This window comes from Netta rufina (genome assembly GCF_964035555.1).
Source record: "Netta rufina genome assembly, chromosome: Z".
Lineage (NCBI taxonomy): Eukaryota > Metazoa > Chordata > Aves > Anseriformes > Anatidae > Netta > Netta rufina.
In genome coordinates, this window is record NC_140126.1 from 49,566,052 (window position 1) to 49,592,456 (window position 26,405).

A 26,405-nucleotide genomic window follows, 5' to 3' on the forward strand; every position below is an offset into this window, starting at 1 on the left:
CGAGAAGTTGCTGCTGGCAGCAACGTGACTTTGAACCACACTGACATGACATCTTTTTCATCAGAGAAAGCTGAATAATCTGATAAGGCTACAGCTGCCCATTATCAGTCCTTTGTGAGGATCTCAGCTGAGGCAAATCTGAATCGAATAACTTATGACAGTACCAAAATCTGGGGCCGGGTGCTGCTGAAACAGGAGGCTTCCCATATAAAAAGCAGCAAGCAAAAGTTCCTCTAGGTTGCAAATATGCATTAGAGCATGAGAATAATCTCTAAGGATATAAAAACAGCCTCGGTTTTGTTTGTGGCAGGCACGTAGGGAAACTGTGCCAGCACAGAGAGAGGGAGAATCAAAGCAGAGATTTATGTCTGGGTGCAGACTGAAGTTTGCAACATTCTCCCTTGAACTTGAAAATGTCAGGGAAAAGGCTCCTCTGTAGGCAGAGATGGTGCGGTGACTTTACTTTGGGAAGAAAACCAGAGCTTTTGTGCGGCTGAAGATCCTGATGCCCTTGGTGGAGAAGTGATTGGGGGCAGGAGGAGAAGAGCCTGCATCCCATCTGATATTGGAGATTTGTGGCTCCTGGAGGAAGCTCAGCCCAAGGTGTCGCTGCCTTTGCCGCACACATCACGTGTGGACACACACTCACGTGCCCTTCAGCTGAAAGTGTTTCTGTGCTGTCCCCTTCCCCCTAAAATCTACTTTTTAAGCTGTAAAACTGTATTAAAATTATAATTCGAAAAATGAATAAGCTAGGATAGGTCTTTAGGGATTTTGCCTGTTTTATCAGATCAGCAGATACAGCTGGAGCAAACAGACAATCTTGCAGGCATGTGATCTATCTTTGGGGCTGATCCGTAGCCTGGTTTTGGTTGTATTTTTCCCCCAGCTGTAACTGGCAGTGTAACAAAATGCTTTTCTCCTCCTTGAAAACATTGCCTAGCTTTTACTCCTAGACGCCAGGGGCTGTAGCCACCCAAATACTTCCCCGAACACATCAAGTCAGAGCTTAGGACCCAGGGACCCGTTTCGGGCTTACGGGACGTGACAGCTGACCGAAAATCAATGAAGTGTGCTTTACGGAGCGTCATAATGATGCAAGATGAAGCTCAAAAGGTGCCCGCTTGCCTTGCGGGCTCAATTGTCCGCTGTGGGTTTTAACCAGATTGTTTTAGCCACTGACTAGGATGAGACTGATTTGCCTATGAAAACAAAGGACCATACTTAAAGGAAAAGCCACGGTGGTGCCCATGCTTTGCCTGATGCTCTGTGTGCTGTGTTTGACCCACTCAGGTAAGTGTGATTTTTTTTTTAATTATTCTTCCAAGACAAAATGCAGATTTTTAAGATTTTTTTTTTTCTTCCAGCCAGTTAGCTGCTGCTTGCTGTGATGAGGCAGACGCTGGTTTCTCCTGATCCCCTTCTCAGTGCTGCCAGGCTAGCAAGAGAGGGTTGTACCAGCTGCTGACTTTGCACTGCAGCCTCAGCCAGTTTGGCAATGGGGTTTTAAGATTTATGGTGTGACAGGGTGGTCACTGGGAAGTTAACCAAAGAACCAAAGCTCAGCTCTCACTGCTGGAGCAGGTTCAGGGGCAGATCTCCTTCATCGGGAGAAACGCTTAAATGCCCCAGGTGAGAGCACGGAGTCCTAAGTGTCCTGACAACATTTCTCAGGGGGCTTGCATGTTTTTATTGGCAGCATCCCTATCCATCCCTCCCTGCTCCTGCACTTGAGGGGAGCTGCTCCTGGCATGCGTGGCAGTGAGAAAGGGGACTTGTGGCAATGGTGCTTTTTTTTTTTTTCCTTTTTTTTTTTTTTTTAGTGCTCATGGCAACCTGCCAGGGAGCTCCAAAACTTTTACCCTCTCTATACTTAATGTGATAAATTCAGGGATACATCTGGCCTACAGTCTGTGTCTGTTTTTCCAAAGGCAAAATTACTCGGTTCAGTGTTTGCTCTGCATCTTTATTTAACTTAATCACCAGACGAAGTATGATCAAAGGAGATGCTAGGCTATTTTTTACCCTGATAAATCTTCCTTCCCATTAAAAACTTCTGCTTTTAAACCATCACCCTGCAAGTACTGAGGCTGTCTTATAAGAGCACTGATCTTGTTCCTTCTGCCTTCCTTCTCCTTGGTGCTTCTCAGGAACACTTGCCTCTGTCTGTCCCTCTGGAGGGGCCACAGGGCTTGTTCCCCTTAGGGCTGCTCCACCTCTGGTGCTTGCTGCTCGCTGTGTTTTGGCCCTTCAGCTGCACCCCCTGCAGGGCTCTTCCATGCTCCCCCTCAACTGGGAAGGAGCCGAAATCCCAGTGCCTGCAGGATGGTGATGGGAGCACAGGGTCCTTGCTCCTGGTGGGACTGGCAGGGCACTGGTGGTGGGGAGTGAGGTGGGAGCAGGGCAGGGATGTGCAAGGTCCCCTGTAGCTGGTGGCACAGCAGTGCTGGCACAGGGCTCTGGCAGCAGCTCCTTTTTTTGCCATGGGGACTGTGAGGTGAGGTGGGCAGGCCTGGCCCTGCATGTGTCACCCAGCTCCTTCTGCCTCCAAGCCAGCTCCTTTTGTTGCTCTCCCCTAGTGCTGCTGCCTTCCACGCCACAGCTGGGCAAACTCGTCTCTTTCAGTAATTTTCTGCTGTCCCTTGGCTAGCCTCAGGAGGGGTTTATGCTCATTGCCTCTTACCTTTGCACTGGGTTCTGCTGAAAACAGCTGGGCTCCCAAGCAAGTGCAAACGAAGCCCCATAGCTCTGAAATGCCCACAGGTTATTGCTGCTGTTCCTAGCTACAAGCCAGGAATGTCCCCACAGTGACCAGCTTTCCCCTGTGGCTCCCTGGCTCTGCTATACTGCAGGTATCAGAAAAAAAAAAAATAGGGGTGGCATTAATCAGACGCTGTTTTTACTACTGAAGAGTGAATGAGGGCACCTGATGCTCTTAGCCTGCGGATCTCCTAAGGAATAGCAAACAGGACTGGGAAGGTATGCCAACTCATGGCAAAACACCACAGAAAACATAAACCTGGTGCAAACTCATCACAGCTCTATTTTGCCCTTGCCCCCTGGCTCTGCCAAGGGCCCGTGTCCAGGCCCCAAGATGTCCCCTCTTTCTTCCAGGTGTGTCTGCCTTCAGTTCGGTGGCTGAGAATGAGGATGCGCTCCTCAGGCACTTATTTCAAGGCTATCAGAAATGGGTCCGCCCCGTGCAAAACTCCAACGACACCATCAAAGTCCTCTTTGGGCTAAAGATATCGCAGCTCGTGGATGTGGTAAGTGTTGTGGCGGGCTTGGTAAAGCCTTGCTTCTTCTGGGGAGGCCCAGCTGGCTGGTTGCCTCGTGTCATGGAGGGGGTAGGGATGGGAACCCCAGGACTTGTTTTATTTGCAGTGAAGCTGAAGGCCCTTCCTTTCCTGCCCACTGCTCCCCAAGACTAAGGCCTCCTTGCATCAGATGTTCCTCAAAGTCTGTCCCTGGTGCCTACACTCTCAAGCTAATGAGGTGTAGGACGGGGGTGAGGAACTGTGGGGTTGGCTGGGCACTGCTCGCTCCAGGCAAGGCCTATCCAGGACAAATCCTATCACCCAGGCTGCTGTCCACATCCCCTGCCCTCTCCTTTCGGGCTTTATTTGCCCGTGCAGGATCACATTTTGGCTCCTGCCTGCCCAAATGCTGCTGGGACGCCAGCCTGGCCTCTCTCACTGTCCAAGCCCTGCTGCCTCTCAGCTCCTCGGCACCCTCCTCCATAGGGGGCTGAGACATCATGGATATGGGACATTTCCCCTGGCTGCTTTGGTATTGCTGTCCTCTCTACCTTCTGTCGCCCTAGGATGAGAAGAATCAGCTGATGACAACCAACGTGTGGCTGAAGCAGGTAAATCGGACCACGGCAGGCCTCCCACCCTTGGCTGCAGGGCTGCACAAGGATGAGGGCCACCCCAGCCTACCACGCTGTCCATGACAAGTACAGAGCCCCATAACCCTGCCTTGAGTTCTCCTCTCCCTTCATCAAGTGCTTAAAGGGGCATGGAGGCAGGCAGTGAGCCTTCAGGAAATGGGGTACCTTCTTTCAGTGGCCTGCACCCCAGCTGCGGGCTCAAGCCAGCTGTATTTCAGGGAAGAAACATCTCCTGGTACAGCAGTCACTGTCCCTGGGATGCTGCCCGTGCCCTGAGGGACTATCTTGTCTCAGACATGAGTTTGGTTTGGATTACAGGGCACCAGTTTATTGACCTTGTGACAATTATTTTAAGTCTCTCAGACATGTAAGCCCTATAAATGTGTCAACTGATCCTAGGGAGAGGACATAAAACCCAAGCCTCGCTCAAAATGATGCCGGGGGAACAGTTCCCAGGCTGCTGGGCTGGTGGAGAAGTGCAGCAGAGTTTGTGTCCTCAGCCTGGTACCCGTAGCCCTGCAGTGAGTGCAAGTTTTGGGGCAGCGCAGGAGCCCAGGTGCTGTACACACAAAAATGGCAATCTCCCTCAGCGATGGAGAAGCAGTACCCCATCGAGGCCCAAATGAAAGGCAAAGGGAGCAGAAAATAAGTGAGACATGGACACTGGCTTTCACACGTGCAGGTGCCCCCCGTATAACAGGCTGAGCCCTACATACCTGTGGCCTGACCCGGGTGTCCTCTTCTGGGAGCTGTGCCTTCCTGCAGACTTGGTGTGAACTGTTTCCACATGCAATCCAGTGCTCCGGGGATTATTAGAAAGTGCAAAAATAGCAGCTGGGAAGAGATGCCTTAAGCTAAGCAGAATTAAAGTATTTTTCTCTTTTGGGTTGGGAAAAGTGAAAGAACACTCAAACAAACTGGAATTTTCTAATGACTCAGAGCTTCTGGTTCTGCAGCGGTGGGGAGCTCAGGGAAGTCTGCTCCTCACTTTGGGTGTGAGGTGGAGAGGGAATCCCAGTCATCATTTCTCTGCATGAGTTTGGCTTTTTTTTTTTCTGCTTGTATTTTTCCTTTTTTTTTTTTTTTTTTTTTTTTCTTTCCCCCCCCCCCCAAAAAACAGCTTCTGAAGATGGTGGAACCTGATGCTGTGCATCCAGGCAGACATAAAGAGTGCAAAGGAGCTTTTAGTAGTTGCTGGGATGTATCTGAGATTGTAGAAAGTAATAGCAAGAATCAAGAGTATGGGTCCAGTGTTTCTTGATCTGTTTGCTGTGGCTAAGTGCCTGTGTGACAGCCCAGGAGCTGGAGTTAGGCAAAGCTGGTGGGAGCAGAGAGCAGTAGAGGATCTGGAGCAGTTTGGAAGGCAGGGGGAGGAGAGGAAAAAGCCCTTTTGCATCTGGTGCTACAGTTCATGTCAGCATAGCCCGTGGGGAGATACCCATTTTAAACTGTTCAGCTTCAAAGTCTGCACGCAGTCTATTTTCTGCTCTAGTAAGGAGACACGCAACCATCTGCCTTGCAGACATGAAAGAGCACTTTAGCTTGGAGACAAATCAATGCAGGGCAGGGGGGGAGGGAGGAGGGCTGCAGATGCACAGATAACCCAGGCCAAGGGGCAGCTCCTCTTTGATTCCAGAGGGATGATTGTTTCCAGGTGGCTCACAGGGTGTTCGCCTCTGCTGTAAGCTAGCTGCCGTGGCTACTGCTGCCAGCCCTGGCTATCCCCTTGCACAGCAGGCACATTTCCAGCCCAAGCCCCCTTGCACGTATTGCAGGAGGTGGCCAGTGTACACGTGAATCTGTGCCCATCTGACAGCCCAGGCTGCTGGTAACATCTGCAAATCCTCATTAAAAGGGGAAAATTAATGCTAAAAGTGGTCCCTGCTGCTGAGGGTAAGAGCACTGAAGGCCCTCTCCTCTATTTCCACACCTGACCAGCTCCCACCCCTCCTTCAGCAGCAGGAGGAATTGGGATGGAGGGCTGAGCCTGACGGCTGACCCCAGCCTTTTGGGCAGCTCAGAGAGTGGTGGGTTCATCTCTTCTGGTGCAGGTAGCAGGGCCATTTGTCCTGCCAGGGTGCCACCCTGGGCAACAGCCTCGTTGGCCTGTGCTTTGTGCCAAATTTTAGGAAGGATCTACCAACCATATGCCCATGACCTTGGTCCCTGCTCCCTCCTTGCTCCTGGAGGAGATAAAAACTTGCTCTTGCTACACCTGGGTCTCCGCTGAGGCTCTGGGTTGCTGCGAAGGGCTGCAATAACACGTGTGCCTGGGTATGGCTGCGAAAGGCATGTGGAGCTGAGGAAGTGGGAGGGGAGAAGTATGGAAGGAGGAGAAGGAGAGAATACTGCTTTTTGGCTTGTCCTTAACTCACAGAGGAAATTGCCCTGAGAAGGCCCCCAAATCCCTGGGAAGCACTTAGTGCTGGAGCTTAATCGAAAGTGTTTTATCCCCTGCTTCATGGTATTGACCACAGCCTACAGCTCTCACTCCCCCTTGCTGCTGTTCTAGTGAGCAACTGAAAAACCCCATCATGGACAGGAATCAGAGAGCTGATTTTCAGTGGAAATCTCCAGGTTGCTGGAGCCACTTTGCTGGGCTCTTCCCAGCTGAGAAACAAAACAAAACAAAACACAAGTTCTCCTTGCTTTTACTTTTTTTTTTTTTTTTTTTTTTTTTTTTTTTTTAGCAAAATAAAACAAATCTCTTCAAGATTGTAACCAAATGCTTTAAAAGATTATTGCATTTTTTTTTTTTTTTCCTGCAACAGCATGCAGTTTTTTGTTTTGACTTGTTTTGATGAAATGGTTGGAAGGGACCATGTAATCTAGCTGATACAGATAAATGTCTTAACACAGACACCAGTATAAAAATCTTACACTTGACCTTATTACCAGCTGCTTTTCTCCCCTTGCAGTACAGAATGGCTCAAGTTGCTTTGTTCCCCTGGCCAATACCATGAAATATCAATGGGAAAACCATCAGTGCTCTCCAGGAGTGCTCACCTGGAGGCTGTGTGGAGAGGCACGTGTTGACAGAGCCCACCTGTGGCTCATGAGGATTAATGTCTCCCTGCCATGCCTGCACAGCATCCTTCCTGCATCTGATCAGTGTTATGCCAAGCTCTGCCCATAGTGCTGGACAATACAGACCCCCAAGAGAGGTGGTGGGAGGAGGAATGGGGGAGTTGGGTCTGGGTGGGCAGAGGAGTCTTCTGTCTCCTTGCAGGAATGGATTGACCACAAGCTCTCCTGGAATCCAGAGGAGTACGGCGGGATCACTGCCATCCGTGTCCCCTCTGAGTCTCTGTGGCTTCCTGACATTGTTTTGTTTGAAAAGTGAGTAGCGTGCTGCTTGCTCCAGGCTTAGGCTAGAGCATGGGCAAGGCTTGTCAGCTACCATGGAGCTTGCATGTGCTGTTATAAAGATGGTTCTTTATATGCATGTTGGCTTTCCTTGCGTGGAGCTGTGAGGAGGTAGGACTGGGGCAAACACAGTCCTGAACTTGGTGCTGTTTCTTCCTGTCCACCTCCCCAGTGCTGACGGGCGTTTTGAAGGCTCCCTGATGACCAAAGCCATAGTGAAGTACAACGGAGTGGTGACCTGGACACCCCCAGCCAGTTACAAGAGCTCCTGCACAATGGATGTGACCTTCTTCCCCTTCGACAGGCAGAACTGCTCCATGAAGTTTGGGTCCTGGACGTACGATGGCAGCATGGTGGACTTGATTCTAGTGGACGAAAATGTAGACAGGAAAGACTTCTTTGATAATGGGGAGTGGGAGATCTTAAATGCCAAAGGTATGAAAGGCAACAGGAAGGATGGGCTGTACTCCTACCCGTTTGTCACTTACTCCTTTGTGCTGAGACGCCTTCCACTCTTTTACACTCTTTTCTTAATAATCCCTTGCCTGGGGCTGTCTTTTCTAACTGTCCTGGTGTTTTACCTGCCTTCAGATGAAGGAGAAAAGCTTTCCTTGTCTACTTCAGTTCTGGTCTCCCTCACTGTTTTCCTTTTAGTGATTGAGGAAATAATCCCTTCTTCCTCCAAAGTCATCCCTCTGATTGGTGAGTATCTGCTCTTCATCATGATTTTTGTCACTCTCTCCATCATTGTCACCGTCTTTGTTATCAACGTCCACCACCGCTCCTCGGCGACCTACCACCCCATGGCTCCCTGGGTTAAAAGGCTCTTCCTCCAGAAGCTGCCTCGGCTGCTCTGCATGAAGGGCCACGTGGATCGTTACTCCTTCTCGGACACCGAGGAGAAGGAAGCCACCTTGAAATCAAAGCTGCCGGGGAAGCAGAAACACAGGCAAGCAAAAGATGGAGAGAAGATGGTTATTGCCTTTCTGGAGAAGGCAGCCGATTCCATTCGGTACATTTCCAGGCACGTTAAAAAGGAGCACTTCATCAGGCAGGTAGGTGAAGGGAGGGCAATGAGGGGTCACAGCTCCCTTGACAGCAGTGACTTCCAAGGCCTTTTCTTTTCTGCATGCCTTTCTGCTTGCCTCTTTCTCCTGCATTCATCTGAGGCACGTCCTGGGAGCTTTCCCACATCGTTTCTGGGGAAATACATTGCTTTGAGGAGACCTGTTTTTTGCTGTGGGAATCCTTGCTTTTCCCAGACACGAGGCCACAGCAACCTGTCCTGGAAGGATTCCTGTCTGTTTTTTTTCTGAAAAATGCGTGAATGAACATTGCACCTCATGCAAGTGTAGGACATACAAGCAATGCACCCAGCGGCATATGAACAGAGAACAACTCCTGTTAGCACCCTCCTAGCAAAAGCCTGGGCTTTGTTCAAACAGTATTGATGACTTCAGCAGGGAGATTAACAGTTAATCAAACATGCAATATGTGAGTGTATCTTGTCCATGACCGACGTCTTCTCTTTGAGGCTTAAATCATTAAAAAAAACAAACCAAAACAGCCCTCCCCTGAATTGCTTTTATAAATAGCTCTTCCATTTATGTGGGGTTGTGCCAGTACTCACAATGCAGAATCTCCCTCCTGAATGCACGCAGCCTGAGCCAGCAGAGCACTTAAGCAAACACAAGCCAACGGGACCACTTGTCCTGGAAGCAACATCCGAATCAAAGTGCTTTGCTACAGCCAAGTCCTTGCTCGCCAAGGGAAATGCAGTTCTGTTAAAAGAAACCTAATTCATTATAAAGCCATCTTCAAGCTTGAGCCTGTAAGCTTTTATCTGTGCACTTAGCTAAAAGCTTTTGCACAGCCTGAAAGAAGTCTGATTATTGTGTGCTAATACTACAGAAATGCTTTGGTGTTTGAGTGGCTGGCAGGTATGGGTAATGAAAAGGAGATCCATGTTGCCTTCAGGCTATGGAGCACCACAAAATTCTGGTTTTAAAAGCCAGATTTTTGGAACTGAAATACATGTAGCAGTAACAACAAAGTACCAGGCTCATTGCTGTTTCTGTTTCTTCTCCCTCTCTCCTCCACAGGTTGTCCAGGACTGGAAATTTGTAGCTCAAGTCCTAGATCGGATCTTCCTGTGGTTGTTTCTGGTGGCGTCAGTGACAGGTTCAGTTCTCATCTTTACCCCTGCGTTACAGATGTGGCTGAACAACACTCTGTAGAAAATGCTCCCATGCTAGCATACCGGCACAATGCCACGGGATGGTGGTGCCTTTGGGCTTGGTCTCTGGTGTAGAGGATTGGTCTCTGGGAAGCAAAGGCAAGAGAGAGAGAAGGTGATGGTAACAGGCACTGACTGATGCTTTCTATCTTCATGCAGCTGTAATGGCTACAGTCTTGGCTGAGATCAGAGAAGGGCTTGGTGAGCAGCTGGGTACTAAAGTGAATCGGTGTTGCAGAACTGGGTTATAAGCATTTTAGTAGTAGCTTGGTTATGTTATAATCATGAGCCAAGAATATTAGTTAGAATTGAAAATAGCGCTTCTGGCACAACTATGCTTCACAGGCAGTTGTTCCAGTTAAAATATGACTTCATAAAATTATTGTAGGAACACTAGTCAGTACTCAGTCTATCTACATTTCCAAGTTAAAACCACAAAGTCCCTACGGATTGCCTCCTGTACATGTTGGAAGTGGCAATCACAAAGCATGTGTATTATAAAAACTATAAGTACCTTTTAGATGGGATATTCAAGACCTTGACACTGTGGCCCTACCTTGCTTCAGGATCAGCTCAACCCTGGGAAAACTTACAGCTCTGCCCACTTGCCACCAGCCATGCACACTTTTTCTCTCCTCTTGGCCGTAAGGAATTTAAGCATTAAGTTTAAGTATTCACATTTTTTCCGATGCTCTCTAATATTCCAAAGGGCTGAACAAGTAATGATTTTCCCCATGCTTCACATTTGGAAACTATGATTCCTGCACCTGCAGGTTCACAGGACTGGAAGTGGCAGATCATCAGAAGCATATCACATAGAGAAAAGTGACCGTGCTACTCCACATGGCAACAGTGATCTTCCTAAATAATTTTGTTGGAGAGGATCTTTGTCACTGCATGATCATTTGTGGCAAATGAAGCTTGTGGCTGGTGCAGAAGCGGAGTTTCTCCTGAGAGCTGTGGGGTGGGGAGGGTACCAGAAAGGTACATCTTTGGGTGTTGGCTTGTCCATGTTTCTCAGCCGCTTCAGAATTTCATTCCTCTGAAGCATTTAAAAGGGATTCTTCTGCTTTATTAGAAACAGCTCTCTAAAGTGTAAATAACACATGACAGAAAACGCACATGTGAGGCTCTCACCACTTTCCCTGGGGTAGAGCTGTGCCATCGTAGAGTCCTTTAGAAAATCCCTCTCAGAACTTGCAGGTGTTTTCAAGGCTAACAAGGGGTTTGGAGATTTGTTTCTCAAGAATATGAATGTGAGTCTTGCTAAAGCTTTAGCTGGCCCTGAAACTTTCTCTCTAAGGGTGGAGGTTAGAAGGTGCTAAAAATATACAAGGATATTCTCGTGCTTGGATTACATGTGCTCACCAGACCTCTGTGAGCTCAAATCATCCCAGCTTGTTTTGTCACTGCAGAAAGCCTTGATTACATGTGCAAACATCATTAATAAAGCTGTGTTCAGTAAATGATTCCTGGGGTGAGAATGCTTATATATTGATGCTGATCTTTCTTATTCCTTGTTGTTGTTGTTTTTGTTGCTAGTTCTAGTTTTCAGCCCACTTCAGAAAAGCCTTGTCTCAAATCTATTCCAATACGGGATTTTGCATGTTCTTGAAAAGTAGTTGTGAATTTTACTTGTGTGTGTGTTTGAGGGGGAAGCGTTCAGAGTTGATTATTACATTGCAAGAACCTAGGACAAACCCATTTGGTTTAGCATATGCAGAGAGATGTCTTAATGTGGACACTGGCATAAAAATCTTACACATTGGGTTTATTAGCAGGTGCTCTTCTCTCTTTGCATTGTTCAGGTTGCTTTGTTCCCCTGGCCAGTACTGGGAAATACCCCTTGGAAAACTGCCAGGAAACTCTTCTTTCCTGTATTTATAGATTCCTGCCGTCAGTTAATGACGGGTTTCCCTCTGATTATTGCCACCAAGGGGTTGCCTGTTGGCCATGGCATCCTTTCCTGGACAGGAGCTTGTCCTCTGGTCCTCCTAGCATGCCCCTGGGACTGCTACGTTTGTAGCTCCACTGTTCATTATTCCTCGTGCTGATTGTTTCTGAGCTTCCCTGAATCTTTTTCTCTCTGGCCCACAAATGCATTCAGTGTGTCCCACTAAAAATACAACCGGGGAGGACATTTGGGCAGGCAGGAACCTCTGACGGGTTCCCTCCTTCTGCTCCCTGTGCTCCTGCCTGTGCATGACAACATTCCAAATTTAAAACCTTAAAAGCAAAACCAACCCTCTGCCTTATCGCTGCCTCAAAGTGTGACATCTGGATACACAGAAGGTGATTTGTGGGGACTCAGCACTGCTTTCAAAGTGCTTTTCACAGTGCTTTCAAAGGCAAATTCCCAGATGTGAGCACTGTCAGGTGCGAGAAATGAAGTTGTGTTTTTGCAGTGGAAAATTCCACTAATCTTGCATATTCAGAAGTGGTTGTGTGGGTATAGCAGTGGCATGCCAGTGGGGAGTATGTTAAGCAGATAAGGAGAAGGTCCCACTGCCCCAGAATAAGGAAGACAGCTAAGAAAAACAAGACAAGCAGTGCAAAATCAGTAAAAAACAAACAAACAAAAAAAAAAATCACAGGCCTTCTGGTCATGAGAGAAGAAAGGAAAAAAAAAAAAAAAAGGAAAAGGAGAAATTAAAGATTGGTCAAATAAAATTGTACATAGATGGTGTAGTAATAAGCATTGAGTAGTTTGTGAATGTGTAGTACTCAGCTGATGAGGCAACAGGAGGAGTCAGGTGTGTTAGGGGGACTCCTAACAGGGGTTGGGGAGCTGAGCGATTATGCCTTGACCGAAAGGCAGGGATTTCACTAAGGTCAGCTTGCTGGCTATGGAGTGCAAGCTGCCATGCCTGAGACATCAATGCAGTTCACCTTCACACATCTTATTTTAATTGCCTGTATGGTCATAGGTTGCAGCAGCGAATGCTGGAAGGCAGATGTCTTTCCTGCAGGAAAGAAGCTTTCATGCTCAGAATGCAGCTTTCCTCTTCAAAGTCCCTTTCTTTCCCCTTCTCCCCTTGCTGATTAGGGATCAGTACAGCAAAGCATTTGGTAGCACATCTAAACACATTGTACAGAAGTGGGCTTTAAAAAAAAACAAACAAATTTTTCATGAGAGCGTGTTCCAGGAGTGATATGTAAATGACTGGCCAATAAAATAAAGTGTGGTTGTTCATACACCTGTCAGCCACTACATAATTGTGCAACATGCAGTGGGTTCACAGAAAAAAAATAAAATGTTTTTCTTCTAGAAAAAAGTGACCTGGCATATTTCAAATATTGGACTGAGACAGTTATATTCCTGTCATTGCACCATTACCTCCACCGTGCATTTCAGTCCCATTGACTTGGATGGGAATGGTGCCTCTTAGAGAAGAATCCTCCTGTGCACAACCAGCAGGGATCAAAACAGAGAAGGGACCCAAGGGTAAATTATCCACGTAATTTAGGAACCACATCAAGTGCACAGCTACACAGTGCTTCAGGATGAAGCGCACTGGGACTGGTACCTGGTTACACAGGAGAAACCCCAGCCCCAGAGAAGTGTCCCTGGAGCTGCAAAACAGGATCACCCACACGAGACTGACCCGTGAGGAGCTGGCAAAGGGAAATCTGCTGCAGAGCCACTTGGACCAAATTGCCTATTTTTGCACAGGTCTCATGACAGCTAACCTCCTGATACGGTGTGTGTAATCCAAGTTGGTCCTGGGTTTTAGAAATCCAGATCAAACCAATGCTGTTAAGCCATTTCTGTCTGCGACGAGTAGCTACCAGGGGACAAATGCTTCCCTAGAGGGCTTATGTCTGAACCTGAGCAAGCACGAGTTTTCACAGCAGACCCTGTGGACTGGGACTACTGCTGGGCTGCTGTAAGAAATGTGGCTTGTGAATCCTGCTGGTGCTCACCACGGGATTTGGTATTCAGTACCAGGAAATAAAGGGGACCTTGGTCACTTATGAAGGTAAGCAGCAGATGAACTAGTTTTCAATAATCTTAGCGACACGTAGGTTTCAAATGTGGATGCATTACTCTGTAAACAACATATATTTGATTGTACTTTTATTTGGACTTTTGTCTGCCCTGTCACAGTGACACAATGAAGAGCATCTGTGCCGTCAGTACAGCTGTGGTATCTCATCTAAGCGCCATGCTGGACACTGGGTGTTGTACAAGGGAAGAAATACAGAGGAAACACAAATTAAGTCAGTGCTGAGGAAGAATTGTGAGAGAGCAGCAAAGCCAGGCAGAGCCATTACTCTTTGGGTGATGCGCTCAGAAGTGCCTGAGCTGTCCTGATGCCCCCCTGCACCAAGGCCAAGGGAGAAACTCAATAACTTCACTCTGCTTCTGTGGTCCTCAGTGCAATTCCCACTGCTGGTCTTGCTGAGAAATACAGGCAGAAACTCCAAAAACCCCAGCCTTTCTGCCTTAGCAAGACCACATGGTCATCTCCCGTTTCCAGCCCTTTTCTCATTCTGCTTCGGGTTGGTGCTTGCACAAAGGTCTCTTTGCTGCTCTCCTCCCCGCTGGGGCTGGGTGCTGAGAAGGGGCTGAGCACAGGAGTGATGTGAGTGGAGGGAAATTTTGGGACAGTTCTGGACTGAAAATGAAGTAAGAACAAAAGTGGATAAAATGCACTGGATCAAGTTATGTATCTGCTATTAGTGGCTGGATAAAGAGCCCGGCAGTCCCAAACACACAAAGGATTATAAACACCCAGAGAAATACTCTGTCTATCACCATAGCCACGTATTTCCAATCATCTTCCACCTGTAATAGAAAAAAAAAAAAAAAAAAAAAAGGAAAAAAGATAAACTACATGTAATATAAAATTTTGAATTGACGTTATTTGGTAGAAATGCCCCTTGTGCTTTTGTACATGGGGAAGGACATACATACAGGCAAGAACATTGCTTGTGGTGTTTATGGTTGTTGCAGTGTCTTTAGAGGGGCTGATTTGCTATCCATATTTACCAATTTTGGCTGAGAACATCAAACACTGTCCTAGCCTACTGATTATTTCTAAGTCTTCAGGTCTGTTGGCAAGCCGTGGCTGTGACTGAGATGGCAAATAGGACCTGGTCACTTGGTGGGTTCAGAGTGAGCTGATATCACAGCAGGCTGAATCACCACAGCTGCATCTTGCCAGAGGATCCTCTGTGGCCTGATGGCCCACATGAGAGACAATTTGCTGTTCTGGCCTGATTTGCCCCCCTCTCACTCCAGTTAGTCTCAAATGACTTGTCAAAGGGGACAAATGGACTTCAGCAAAGCAAGCGCCCTGACTGAGCACAGCAGTGTCACCTGCTATGCAAGCCAGAGTGATTTTTGTATCTCTCTGAGAGAGACACCCTACAGCCACACTCAGTGAAGTTGCTGCCCTGTGATCTGTACCTGTGTGTGAGGACCACTTCAGAAGAGCCTTCACTCATACAAAACTAGCGAGTGGCTAAGGGTTCTCTGCTGAGGGGTCTTCCACTTTCCCAACTTCTTGGTGTTTTCCTCCAAAAGGCTGCTGCTTTACTTTTTGTGAAAGAAAACACGGCAAGAACTCCTGATGCTGTAAAGGTTGTCACAATTTTTAAAGGGCTTTTATTTATACAGGACGTGCACAATAGCACCCATATGGCTTCGTGTTTCTGGATGAAGCAGAAGCAGCCTGCAGAATCACTTCCTCAGTGCTTACCTGACAACAACCACCCCCTCTCCATTTTTTTTTTTTTAATAAAAAGAGGATTTTTCCCATATTAATAATCCTTCTTCTGATCCTTAGCATGCTTTGAAAGGTAAGCTACAGAGCTGCTGACGCACACGCCAGACTAAGAGTACAATTGCATGTGGCAGAAGAGGTTTGCAAAACGCAAATCAGCATAACTGGCAGTGAAAGACTTATCGGGAGCTGTACAATCGAAGTGGCATGTTAGTTGGACTCCTTCACACAAAGTCTCCTCTTATTCGGAATGCCTCAAAGAAAGCAGCTGAATGCAGTGCGTGGGTATATTTTATGCTGCTGTGGCACTGAAAACAGGGCTGAAATGTTGGGGTCTAGCAAAATATTTGGGGTATAGGGTACAGGCACTAAGCAAAGCTCAGTTCAGTCACTGCCTTCCTCTGTGCTGACCAACTCCTGTCTTTTGCTTTGGGCTCACCCATGAGTTCAGTCATCAGGCCTTAACATTAACACATTATTCAAAGTTATTCGTTTTCAGATGAAACCTTTTCTGGACATTTTTCAAGGGGGAAAAAATGATTTTTTTGGGTTGCATTGAAGTTGCATAAATTTGTACTGATTTCCAACAAAGACTTTTATAGAAAGAATGTGTGTGAATAATTTTTTTCACAAAATATCAGTGTTGTTCTATAGGACAGAAATAACAGCAGTATTTCATTTTGAAATGGATTTTGCCTTCACATAGCATCCAAAAGCTTCAAAAGCAAATGCAAGAATTTAATGACAGATCAAAGGTAAATGTTTCATTCGGTTCAAAACTCTTCAAAAAAACATCTTGAAGTGTTGGGGAATTTTTATTCCTCGTGAGGCCTTGGTGGGTGTGTGCATGACAGTCTTTCTTGGAGCTGCTTTTAGTTGCGTGTTTACACCTGAGGAATTGGCCCTGGATTTTTAAGATTCCAATGTGCATCACTTTCTATGACAGTAATCCCAGGCAGGATGAAAGATTTATAACCTCACACAAGCTAATGCATTAGTTCAAATGCCAAATCTATTTTTTCTTTTTAAATCCCCTCTCCTTTTTATTTATTTATTTATTTATTTATAAGGTCTGGCCTTATTCATCTGATGCCTTCTTTTATTCATCTGTCTTCCCCCCAAGCCAAACTTTTATTTCACAATGTGGCTGCCATGCCATGGCTGGAAATACCACATCGCTGAAGCCACAATTAGTCAAATCATAAGGAAGAAAAAGAGAAGAGAAGAGAAGAGAAGAGAAGAGAAGAGAAGAGAAGAGAAGAGAAGAGAAGAGAAGAGAAGAGAAGAGAAGAGAAGAGAAGAGAAGAGAAGAGAAGAGAAGAGAAGAGAAGAGAAGAGAAGAGAAGAGAAGAGAAGAGAAGAGAAGAGAAGAGAAGAGAAGAGAAGACTGAAACTAAGTGTTGGCAACAGCATTCTGAAAGCAATATCTACCAAATATACCGCTAGCTGTGAACAGTCCTTTTCCAGAAAAACAAAACAAAACAAAACTCTGTGCAGCTAGACAAGCCCTGGTGTTCAAAAAGCAGTTCCCAAATGTATTTGTTCCCTTGCTAACACAGAAAAGAGGTGTCACTGCTCACCAGGGCTGCAGAGTTCACGAGCCCCAGAAGGGCAGTTCCTTCTGAGGAATTACAGAAGTAGGGCTGGAAGGCACTTTGAAAAACCTCACCTGATCTGTCTCCTGCCCCATGGCAAAATCAACTCTGCCTGAACCCCTGCGGATCAAAACTCGTTCCTCATGACCCCCACAGCAGTGACTCTTCTTACCCAGAAAGTTGTCCACGCGTCTAACCTAAAACTGCCTTGCTGCTTGAATTATCCACCATAGACAGAGGAGGAACAGCTGAAGTATTTTTTCTTGTTCCATCCACAGTGGGTTATTTGGCTCCTCCCCTTTCTGTAGCAAACTTTGACCAATTCACAGGTCCCCAGATTTTCTTCTCTAGACACAACAACTCTGCTACCCTTGAGCTGGTCTCCCTGCATCACAATTTTCTGCCCTCACTTGCTGTTTTATTGTGGGATGCTGCAAGTGTGGCCTCGCACCCGCCTCGGTGACAACCTCCCTTACCTCTTTGGTTTCATTTTGGGACCTCATGTTCTCTGCGATGAACTGAACGCTGCTAATGACGTCCTTCACTTCTGGGGAGTACTCCGTGTACTCTGCCATCCACTTCAACGACTGGTGGCTCAGTCGTCTTCTTTTGGTGGTAGTGAGTTCAGCCGCTTTATCACAGTGACAGCACTGCTGCTCCTTGTGTAGTTTGCTATCTTTGTGTTTGCTGTGCTTTGATTTGCCCGAGGTACTGGCTGATCCTTTCTTGGTCTTTCTGGAGATGCTTTTTTTCTGCTGTTCCAGAGGCCGCTGCATCAACAACACTTTGGGGAGCAGGCTAAGAAAGATGTTTTTTACCCATCTGGGCATTGTGTGTGTGGTTGGAGTTCTGTAATGTATATTCAGGACAAACACGGTGATGACAATTGATAGGGTCACAAATATCATAGTGAAGAGCAAATATTCACCTACGAGGGGTATTACTAAAGAGGTGGATGGGATAGTTTCTGTGATCACCAGTAAAAAGACAGTCAAGGAAAGCAGCACAGAGATACAAAGAGTCACCTTCTCACCACAGTCAGATGGCAGGTAAAAAACCAGCACTGTAAGGAATGAGATGAAGAGACAGGGAATGATCAGGTTTATGGTGTAAAACATTGGCAGCCTTCGAATATAAAAAGAATATGTTATGTCTGTGTAGATCTCTTCACAACAGTTGTATTTGATGTCATGTTTGTAGCCAGAAGCATCAACTATTTCCCATTCACTATTTTCCCAGAAGTCATTCATATCTACTTTGGAACCAATGATCAGAAGATCAATTTTGGCTTTGTCATAGGTCCACGAGCCAAATTTCAGTGAACAGTTCTGATGATCAAATGGGAAAAAGGTAATATCCATAGGACAGGAGCTTTTAAAAATAGCTGGTGGGGTCCAGGTGATCATTCCATCATAGCGAAGGAGGGCCTTGGTCTTGCCTTCAACTTGAAAATCCCCCACAGCACTAGAAAGACAAATGAGGAAAAGAAAAGAAAAGAACCATGAAAGAAAAATAATGTCTTTCACGGATACTGCAAAATACTACTTTTTAGTGAAAGGGTAAAATGGAAAATTGTTCATCATACTTATTGTACAAGACAATATCTGGTTTCCAAATTTTATCTGCGGGTACCCGAACAAATTCAATTCCATCGTATTCTTTGGGATCCCATCGCAATTTGTAGTCATTCCAAATCTAAAAGAAGAAAGGAAAAGGATTTTAAAACCTTCTGCTATCAGCAAATATCTGCCTCACAGATCTTCCTCATAAGTGACAGGACATGATAAGGACTGAAAGAAAAGCATGTGCAGAAGATCTGAAAAGACAGCAAGTCCATGAATTGGAGAAACACTGGACATCGGTGAGTGCTGTCTGCTATCTCCTTCTCTGTGAGGAGCTGGGAAATCAGTAGCTATCAGCTGCTGACAAGCTGAGATCTCTCCTCTGGCTTTCCACATCCACATGCAGCAATGTTGTTACCTCCCAAGCACAAACAGGAAACTCAGGCCTTGCTGCTGCTCTTACTAGAGTGGAGCCTGAAGACTAAAGGAGACCAGCATCTGGGTGAGAAGGGAGCTGCATACACACACGGACAGGTAGCCATGGCCAGGGGATGTCACTGGCTCTAGAGGGGCAGTGAATTACCATAGGGACGCCCAACAGCTCGCTTTCATTGCTACCTAGCGCCGTATCACTGGGCCACGCTCCATGTTCTCCCAGTCTGCCCTGAAGGTCTTGGTTGTAATTACAGGAGCTTTTCCAGAAAACTTTGTGTGGACCACAACCAGGTGCTGAAGGAAGCTGCTTTTGGTGGAAGATGGCTCATTTCTCTCAGCAATTTAATTTCTTTAAGGATCTTTGTTTATGTATGAGTACTAAAAACAACGGGAGAAAAGGAGGCATGTAGCTTTTGCTCAAAAAATGTTTTGGTTGGAGCCTTGAATATGGATATGACCTAGGATTGCAGAGGCTCATATTTAATCACTCCTTAAAGTTATTAAATCCAGCTCAAATTCAGCTAAATTTCTTGGATGAACCAATAATAATGAAGTTGGAGGAACACAGCAGACATGAAAGCTGGAGATGCAACTTCTTGGGAATAAGAACAAAGAAATCACTTTTTCAAATGTGAGTTTAGTTAATGTAACTTCTTGTTTCTACCTTTAAATACTTACTACAAAACAAGCTCTTGTTCTGTAGATCTGACAAGGTAACACACGTTTCATCACATTAATGCAAAGTACATAAGAAATAAAATGCAATCACTTACGTGTCTAAGCCACAAATTGGTTTCCATAATCTGATTGACTTCATCCTAGAAAGAAATACAGACATGCACATCTTCACTCACAAATCACTTACCGTATGCTGAGATGGCCACAACTTATTCTGATGAAAATGGAAACAAGAATTCCACATTAACTGATACCTGTGACTCTCAGGAGGATCATAGGCTACTTCTAGGGGGTTTGTGAAAGATAAATATGCAGAGCTAGGCTGATTTCAGGGGAATTACCTATTGTACACAGACATCTGCAGCTCTACTGAATAATTTTTAAGGCCTTACTGAAAAATTATGCCACACATCTGTGTGGCATACAAAGACCTACACCAGTGTGCCTGGGGCCTGAGTACATGGAAGACAGAAATCTTTCAATTAACCCTGTTAGTGTCAGGGGAGAAAGGGTGTGCTGGTGTCCATGTGTTTTGTTGGATTCAGTTTTCAAAATGCTCTGTTTACATAGCACAGTACTGGTCAAAATTCAAGGAAAATGACATCTGTGGTGCAGTTCTTGCATTTCTATGCAAGCTGCTAGAGCAGATGAACCAAACCTGCAGTTCAGCCATTTTTGCACTGAAAACTTGTGATTACGGTCACTCTCTGCTATCACCAATCAGCAATGAATAATGAAAGAGCTGCAAGAGGCACAAATATATATAAAAAAAAAATGGATCCAGTTCTAAGAAGTCTTCAGCCTAAAGGTAGTTTGAAAAACTCAGATTACATAAATATATGAATGGAGGGTGGCATTTGTAAAGAAAGTATCTGTGAGAATACTGCTTTGAGTAGTTCTTAATAATTAAACATGCAGCATTAAAACTTCTAAGACATTTACAAAACAAAGGGTGAAGAAAATGCTGAGAATTTTCAGCCCTGAATACAGAAGATTAAGGACCAAAAAATCATGACTCTTGAAAAAAAATAAAAATAGTTTACTTATGATCTTCCATTTATTTATTTATTTATTGAAACCCGTCAAGTGACCTACAACACTGAAACAAAGTAATTGCACCAAGGAATTTCCACAGGTGAGAGCTGCCTCCACCAACTTTCAATGCCTGCATTTATACTCTCAAGATACCTTAGCTCTGTCACCCTGGCTGCTCCTCACTGCTTGTCTGTCACATCATTATGGACTCAAGAACCCCCAGAATTCAAACTCAGCCTCTGAGTTCATCATTTGGATGATTTACCCCACAGAGGGGGGGCATGGATGAAACAGGGCCAGGACTTGCTTGCTATATGGTGCACCCCAGATCACACAACACATACCCAGCTCCATGCTCCAAACCAGTAGCTTGCACATCCCTTATGTTATTTTGAACCAACCAAACTGAATAAAAATTTTTAAAAAAAAAGCATGCAAAAAATAAGATTTTGTCTCTCAGGATGACTAGGAAAAGACACAGACCCACGGGAGAACTGGGCTGCTCGTTACACAGCACGGACACAACCGGGTGTCTCTGGAGTGGGCTGGCTCTGTGCAGTGGTCCTGAACATTTGGCACGGCTGCTGCAGATGCCAGCGGCTGCTGCCTCGAGCAGAGGGATTTGACATGGCAGAGAGAAGGAGCCAATCTGTACAGTTTGAACAGCTTGTTTGAGGAATTGAAGTGACTCGGCTGACAGAATGGCAAATGTCTCATCATGCACGCATATGCACAGCTGATAACGTCAGCTAACAGAGCTGGAGGTGCAACTACTACAACGATGTCTGCTGTTTAGCACTTTGTGTGTTTGGCATTCGTGTCCAAATCTCAGCAGCACGCTGCAGTCAGACTTACCACATTTGTAAGCTGGGTAATGGCCAGCTCGAAATGCACTGTGACAGGATCAGACACGTTTTCCACCGGCCTGATGAACTGGTTGTAGTGGGTGAAGAGTTTATGAAATAGGCGTTCCTCTGATTCGCAGGCTGCGGTATCTGGGTTCATAAAGACAAAGAACAGGTACTTCAGAGGTAAGGATGAGGAAAGGATGTTAAATAACATGCTACTCCATGCTTTATTTCTGGTTCCTGTGCACACCCCTGTGTATCAAGACACAGAAGCTTCCTTCTGCTCTGAAGGAAGTCCAGCTCTTTAGTTCTGTGAGAAAACAAAACAAAACAAAACAGGAATTTTGTAATACAGAACTGTTCTTTGGGAAGAAGCAGATTAAAACTGTAATGTCAATCAGTACAGGACAGGCTGGATGGCTTAGCAGGAAGGAGGTGTATGAAATCTGCTACACCCCAAATCTGATATAGCTATTTTCCTAATGCTCAAGACAAAAGGTTTAATTGTAAATGGAAAGATTAAATAGTGTGAGCTCTGCCAACACCAGCTCAGAAAATGACTTTTCTTCAGTGATTTTGCTGTTTCAACACACTGCTATAACTTAGCACCTGCAATCCAAAATAGGACACAGGGGCCTGTAACTCAACGGATGTCCTGCGGGAAGGTGCTTAGACTAAACATACAGCACTGTTTTCATGCTCAGGCCACTATTTCCTTTGTTTTGGAAGAGGACATTTCTGCCTCTAAGGTAATACAAAGCAAGCTCAGATTCAGGGGTTTATCACAGTTAAAAGCTGAAATGCCTGTTATTGATGACTTTCATTTATGAAAGAAAATTGTACTAAAACTTCTATGACTTGATGTTTTGTTCCATCCTTTTTGCAACTTCTAGAGAAGATATATGAATGTCTGCAGAATTTGTTTGTTTTTATGTTGTGCATTGTGTCTTTCAAAAAGGGAATTTCAATTTCCTTTTCAGACCTCATCTCCATGCAGTGCAATGTGACGAGAAGTACCCTACCGTGGGAAAGTGAGTTTTCGAACATAATATCACGACTAAAGCCACCAAGCCCAAAATCATGTTTCCTTTGAAATTTTCCAACTGGCTTCTTAGCAGACACAAGCTTTAAAATAAAACACCAGAAACAGACAAGTATTTAGGCCTTTCACTTTTATAGTTTGGTAGCAGATCCCCATTCTGTTGATGTTGCTTTAAGACAATGCCTTGTGCCCTGCTAGTGCAAACACTGTTAATTCACAAAGGTCTTGGTCTCTCTCTTGGTGAAACTTTCTGAAAAGGTGTCGTGACTTAAAAGCAGAAATCCTGCTGAAAGTCCGTGAGATCTGTGCATAGAAATCACCCCAGCACATTCAGCAACAGATCACAAACAACAGAGAACAAAATATATTGAGTTTTTGCTATTGAATGTGTGCATACAGAACATGCAAACATTTAACTTGCCTTATTTAAACAATGGCAAAATTCAAGCATCAAGCAAAAATACAAGAACTCATTTTTTTTTCTTTGTTAGAAACAGTTTCTCTGTTAGTTATCAGACTAAAATGAAGAGTTTTACACATGAAGACTAAGGTTGCTTTAGCTCTGTTAAAATATAAAATAAAATGTTACAGGTTTCAAGACAGGAATAGCTGGCAGAAGCTTTAAATTGAATTGATTCCAGGGAAACAGAAACAAGAGACAGTGACTAGAAAATATTTTAGAGACTAGCATCAGAGACAACCTACCTTTAATCAAGGATGTGACCATGAATGCCCACACACCAAAAGCAGGATACCACCGAGACAGCCACCTCTCGGGATGCATTGCTGGAAGCAGAGCAGACCTTGCTTTTGAGAAGAAAGGTCTGGAGAAACCCAGAAACAGACAGCGAGAAGACACAGGAGCCCCTTGGATGGTAAGTACGTGGTGCAATGATGGATTTCAGTTTTGCATTTGCAGCAGACTCTGCAGTCTGGTAAGCAGAGCAAAGCCTGGCAGAGTTGCTTCTACTATCAGCAGGCAGGAGAGCTTTTGCTGTGCAGAGAGGGGAGCCGGAGCATCCTATCAGGTGACTTTCACATCTCCAGTCACCCGCACCCTTGCCTCTGGGGGAATGTGTGAGAGTGCAGGCGAGGGAGGGAAGGGGAGATGCAGGGCAGCCGTGTCTTGTGGAGTGTGTGTGGGGGAACCCATCCATCCCTCCACGTGCTGCTTCAAAAAACCCCCATCCAAAAGCAGCTGCTTGGACTGCTGTGTGGTGCTCACCTGAGTGAGTCTGCTGGAATACAAAGAGATGAAACAATTTCGCTTTATTGCAATTCTGCAGCAGGAGAAGTGGATGCACACCTCTACCAGAAAACACCTGAGCCTTGAAATCAGAAGAGCATCATGTGAGAGAATTACCTGAGACTATTCTGGGTGAATAAATCTAAGAAAAACAGATTTATTATTGCCTTCTGACAGGAACAACTAGGCATGCAAAGTTCTTTCCTGACAGACAGGCCAGCTCACAGCACCTATTTTCCTATGATTTTGGGATGTGTGTGCGTGCAGTGATTCCTGAGCCAGCATCTTGCTAGTGTGGAGGCAGAGCAGTCGAATCAAGGGCAAACACCAGGTGCTGCCACAGGTGTATCAGACAGACTAGGGTCACTGGGGCAGAGCTAATAAGTTACTCTTATTAATAGGAGTTTAAAAACAAAAATGCAGATCCTGATCCTGTAAAGATCAATGCATGTTCACTGCTCAGACTCTCAGTATGTATGTCGTAGCAGCAGGAATGTCTGGTGAGTAGGAAAAAAAGCCTGAGAAACTGAGTGTCCTGCTTATCTGTGGAGGGGTGAAGGGCACCGCAGGTTTCCTGGTGCCATCCAGCCTCACAGAAAGCAGCTGGGACAGGGATTCTCCTTTATGTGAGCTCCGTACAGCATGAACATGTCTGAGTGGCTGGATGAAAGCTTTGATCGAAGCAGAAATGCTGCTGATCTCCAGGCAGTTACGTTGTTGAAGTGTGGAGGGGAGAGGAAAGGAAAGCCATAAAAGCAAAAAGCAGAACACAGAGGCAATGCTGAAGCCCAGGGTGAGAAATCTCCTTCCTTGCTACTGAAGTTTCTAAAACATGGTTAGAAAATAAGACATCTGCATGGATGAAAGAGACTTAGGAATGAGCTGTCTGAAAAGAGATGATATTTGAAGTGGACAAAGTTGCCCATGGCAAATTTTGAAAGATGAAAAGTCAGCCTTGGAGGGCTGCTGACATCCCTCACCCCAGAGCTTACTGGAGTCTGTGGATCCTGTTGGTGACCGAGGGAACCCCGAGCTGAGCCACTCCTTGGCAGGGAGCCGAGGGAAGAAAAGAATCACACCACGGCAGTGTTTTGGTGGCTGTGAGCCATCCTGCCCCCTCGAAACCAACAGCAAAATAAACGTGGTTGTAAGTAAGGATAGGAAACAAGGCATGGCTATGAAGCATTTGCAAGCTGAAGGTAGATGTGAATTATTCTTAAAAGTGGTTTAAAGATGCAAGTATGTGTTTCAGCATAAAGATTTTTTCCTGAAAATTTCCATCTTTCCGACGCTCTCCGAGAAAATAAAATGTGAGAACTGTGAAAAGTGTTTTATTTTGTGTCTGGTTCTCCCGAGTTGCAAAGTTTGTTAGAAAGGTATCAACAGCCCAGGTCCATAACCTTGCCATTCCCATTATCCAAGGAATCTCGTATTTCCTCCTGAATTTGTGCTGCCCATCGACACCTGCTAGTGGCTGTACTGCATCACGGCACGTGCACTCCAGCTGAGTCCAGTGCATGGTGAAAACAAACTGACCCCAAATTCATATATTTTGGCGTTTCCAAAACTTGCTGTTCTTCCAAGTAACTGGCAAGCCAGAGAACTGGGTGACACTGATCATCCAGTGAGCAGACAGGAGCACCATGCCTGCCCCTCAGGGGAGGCTGAACGGAAAGGAGATCAGACTGGGCTGTGACGATCCACTGATGAAGCACCCAGATGAAGAGGCCAGAGGGACCTGCTGAGGTACGGCCTCAGTCACGGGCAGGGAAGGCAGCTGGGTGAATCATTGCTGTGAAGGAAGGTACCTCACTGAATCCAACAGAATTGGCTGTGAAAAAAACATCAGGACCCACTTGGAGGTTTGTCTCTGTGCCCTGTAGTTCTGGCTGAAGGCTCATCCCCTGGTGCTATTGGCAACTTCAGTGACAGATACTGGCTTTTTGAGCCAGCCCAGGGTTTGAAAAACTGATTTTTCCCCCTCTCTGTTACCAAGTAATTCACTGCTGGAGATCCATATCTGAATTTTTTGTAGGCTTTGAAAATGCAACAGGCTCACCTGCACGTGGCCTGTGACAAACACATTTTTCCAGAGTGGGTCAGCCATGCACTGACTGTCTCCTGAGTGTGGGAATTCACCTCCCAGCCCTGCTGACTGCTTGCCAAATGCCTTTTTTTTTTTTTTTTTTTTTTACTTTTCTTAAACTTTTTTTTTTTTAATGTTTTTTAGGCATTTGCTTTCCTCTGTTCAATTTTTTTCTCCTCCCTTCTCTACCTGTCCATCTTCATGCCTCTTTTCCTCATGAAGAAACCACCAGGGGAGCAAGAGGTGATGTGAAAAATAGGGGAGAGAGAGGAGCATAGTAAGTCTCCCCCCTCTTCTCTTGTTCTTTTTGTTCCTGTTACTTGTTCTTATTCTCTTTTTCCTCCTTTTATGTCTGCTACAACCTCTGTCTTTCTAGTCATCCCTTCTTTTCCTCTGTACCCCTGATATCTGACATTTCCCATGCTGTACCTGCCTTCTCTGTACAGAGTACAGCCTCATCAGAGCAGAGGATCGCTGTTAACCTGTGCTCGTACAGTGCTGAGTGCAGTCAGGGTTCCCTGTTTTGTTTGACTCCTGCATATCACTGCAATAAACCAAGCTTATAATGCATTTTTTCAGGAGAATCCAGTTTTCATTGCCTCACTGCCGGACATCTGGCTGTCCGAGAAGCACTTCCAGGTCACTACCCTTTGTC

General features: G+C 45.6%; 2 protein-coding genes across 2 annotated transcripts; one reads left to right on the top strand and one right to left on the bottom strand.

Annotated features, from left to right (window-relative positions):
• Positions 1–1,250: 1,250 nt before the first annotated feature.
• CHRNB3 (cholinergic receptor nicotinic beta 3 subunit) lies at positions 1,251–9,495 on the top strand (the record flags this gene model as incomplete). The annotated part of the gene is made up of 6 exons (XM_084304842.1): positions 1,251–1,293; positions 3,115–3,266; positions 3,824–3,868; positions 7,122–7,231; positions 7,431–8,313; positions 9,361–9,495. The coding sequence occupies 6 exons, from the start codon at positions 1,251–1,253 to the stop codon at positions 9,493–9,495; spliced, it is 1,368 nt and encodes a 455-aa protein (XP_084160968.1).
• A 4,665-nt stretch (positions 9,496–14,160) lies between these two features.
• Positions 14,161–23,202, bottom strand: CHRNA6 (cholinergic receptor nicotinic alpha 6 subunit; the record flags this gene model as incomplete). Its single annotated transcript, XM_084305700.1, has 6 exons — positions 14,161–14,283; positions 17,295–18,282; positions 18,404–18,513; positions 19,589–19,633; positions 21,384–21,523; positions 23,124–23,202. The coding sequence occupies 6 exons, from the start codon at positions 23,200–23,202 to the stop codon at positions 14,161–14,163; spliced, it is 1,485 nt and encodes a 494-aa protein (XP_084161826.1).
• Between the last annotated feature and the right edge of the window lie 3,203 nt (positions 23,203–26,405).